Source organism: Aplysia californica, unplaced genomic scaffold (genome assembly GCF_000002075.1).
Source record: "Aplysia californica isolate F4 #8 unplaced genomic scaffold, AplCal3.0 scaffold01198, whole genome shotgun sequence".
In the NCBI taxonomy this organism is placed as follows: domain Eukaryota; kingdom Metazoa; phylum Mollusca; class Gastropoda; order Aplysiida; family Aplysiidae; genus Aplysia; species Aplysia californica.
Window position 1 is genome coordinate 15,208 of NW_004798468.1, and position 2,872 is coordinate 18,079.

General features: G+C 49.1%; 1 protein-coding gene across 1 annotated transcript in view; it reads right to left on the reverse strand.

Moving 5' to 3' along the window:
* Positions 1-6: 6 nt before the first annotated feature.
* The window catches only part of LOC101849175, a gene marked incomplete at its 5' end in the record, with an annotated part of 6,503 nt that continues 3,637 nt past the window's right edge, over positions 7-2,872 (reverse strand). The window contains 2 exon segments of the mRNA XM_005112162.2: positions 7-1,505; positions 2,060-2,221. Coding sequence (XP_005112219.2) covers positions 76-1,505; positions 2,060-2,221 — 1,592 coding nt within the window.

Consider the following 2,872-nt stretch of genomic DNA (forward strand, 5'->3'; position numbering starts at 1 on the left):
CAGTAAGGGTATCAGAGTATCAAGAAGGATATCAGTAAGGGTATCAGAGTATCAAGAAGGATATCAGTAAGGGTATCAGAGTATCAAGAAGGATATCAGTAAGGGTATCAGCAGACAGCTGACCACGGAGTATCGGGTGACAGAGCTGGAGTCGTGGGCGGTGAACCTGGCGGTCTGTGGCGAGTGACGAGAACCTTTCAGTCCGTCAAACTTGGCCCTCTGGTGCTCCGTGTTGCCCCGCTGTAAGTTACTCCCCTCGCCACCCCGCACCTCACTTCCGGTTTCTTCGCGGCTGCCTTTCTGCATACTGCCCTTGACGTCACCATTTTGTGCCGAGTCGCTCGGCTCCGAGTGAGGAACTTGTTGCTGCTCCCCTTGCATTGTGAGCGCTTGGAACAACGGCGTGTCCCCCAGCTTCTGCTTCAGAACTCGGTAGAATTCAGCGTACCCTTGTTGATGAGCTTTGAGAATCTCTTCGTCGTCAGGGAAAAGAGACGTAATCACATCCTCGGGAGGCAGAGGAGGAGGGTAAGGTTGCTCTGTTGGACAGCTCCCGGAGCAGTTCTTGACTGCTTTCTCATTTTTCACTTCGGAAGACTGCATTGACGAAAAACCTTGACCTTCCTCGCCGTCTCTATCACTGCTGTCGACCTGAGCCTCTGTTCTGAGTGGTTGGGTCACTTCTTCTTCTTCTTCTGCAGGTGTCGTTCGGAACTTCGCATCGTCATCATCTACATCATCATCATCGTTATTATCATCATCATCATCATCGTTGTCGACGTCTTTGCCGCCTCGGAAGAAGTCATCCTCGGCAGGGACAGCAGAATCAAACACGACCGGCGGCTCTTCTGAGCCCATTTTCACAGGGAGGGGAGGAGGAATCATCATATCCCCTCTCAGCTTCCCTCCCCTCCCCGAAGCCGAAGCCGAAGACGCCGTGGAGGTCTCCCCTCCCTCTCTCTCCGTAAATCCAGAAAATCCCTCCGAACGCTGAAACTCCTCGTAAGTCGGGTACTTCCACTCTGTTCCGCCCGCCGCCCCTCCTTCCTCTCCTTCTCCTTCATCATCCGGGTGTCTGATCGTACCCCTACGACCCACGAGAGGCGGACCAGACACGTCGGAATCTCCTCCTACCTCCGACCTCCCACCACCACCAGTATTCCAGCTGCCACCCAAGGGAGGCCCGAACTGACTATTACCGCGGCCGTCTTTTAAATCAGCCGCGGATGATGATGATGACGACGCCAGCGCCTTCTCGGGGTTGCCATGGGCAACGGATCCGTCCCAGGCCTCGGTGGTGATTTCATCAGCCAGGGTGGACCACCAGAAGTCCTGTCCTGTTCCCGCCTCTCCCACCCTCCTGGCCTCGCCGTCCTGGCTCTCCGGCCCAGGTTTATCTCCCCTCGTCCCTGGGTCGGAAGTGCCTGGTGGGAACGCCGCCTCCTCCCCTCGCCCCGCGGGCTCGCTGTACGGGTGGGCCAGGAACGGCGCGTCCGTGTCGGTTTCTGGGGGAGGAATAATGAATGAACGATGGAAGAAAGAATGAAAATGTTAAAGAGTAGGCCTACATGACAGGCATGCCCCCCTGTAACACTCTAATTATTCTTTTTTACTTTGTTCAGGGCACAAAGCATTTTGATTGGTCTATCACCGTCAGAGACGTCTCCGGAAAGATAAAGTGTCCCTTGTTCTTTATTTGCCTACAATTTTAGTCACATAAATTAATTAATGGTGAGCTCTGTAGTAAACTGGATGTGTGCCAGAATGAGCTTTCTAGGATATAATTAGGGCAAGCGAGTATCGAGCATCCGAGTCCGCTTTGCTGCGGCCCAATGGTTCATCAACATTATATTCTTTATACCCTTCACAGTCCAGGTTTGAGGGTTTAAATTATTGATAGAAAAGTAAGCTGTATACGTGATGAAGTAACGCGCTTTAAGAATAGATAGATAGATAGATAGTACAGACCGATAGATACATAGATACATAAATACATAGATAAATAGATAGAAAGACAGACAGACAGACAGACAGACAGACAGATACTCTTAACTTCTACCTGGAGAGTTGATCAGTATCTCCAGCCGATAGACTCGCTTGTCCAGCGTCCCAATGTGGTCACCCCATGTCGTCACCGCGGTTATCAGAGGTTGCATGGCGCTCAGTTTTTGCTCCAGCTCCAGAATTTGGTGCTCTAAGACCGAGACACGCGTAGAAAGTTCTGGAAAAGAAAGATAAACGAGCGTGTACTCAAACTCCATCGAGACAAAATTGTCGCTTTTAAGGACAAGCGGGCTAACCCATATTATTTCGGGGGTTTCCAGAAATCTTGATCTACACCAAAAGTGGGCATTTCCCTACCTATAGGAGAAGTTTGGTTTCATTGGTGTGTATATTTGTTTGGTTATTAAAAAAAAACTCTCCTTGTCTTTTAAAGAAACTGAACAAGGTTCCAAAAATTTTACCTTCGATTTTCTGAAAACAGCATTTTTCGGGATAGCCCCCTTGTGCTTAACCCTATCCGTACGTCCTGGGGTCATTTTGGAAAGTGGTGGCACAGAATTCCCCACGTCGTATGGATACTATAGTAAAATACGACGTACGGATAGGGTTAAAAGCTACCAAATATTGCCCTGATTGATTGTTTTCTCTTTTCCTTTGCGTTCCCCTTCTTCTACTTCCATACTATATCTCAGGGGTAGCGGACTTCTGCTGGTTCTTCAACTTGCGATACAACTAACTGATTTTTAAGAATGGGAACCTTTTTCTTGCTTCTTCTCTTTTTCTCTTACTCCTTGTTTTTTTGGGTTTTTTTTTTAAAGAGTTTGTTTTAGGAACTGCTGGGATTTCTGTTTCTGTTGCTGCTGCGAGT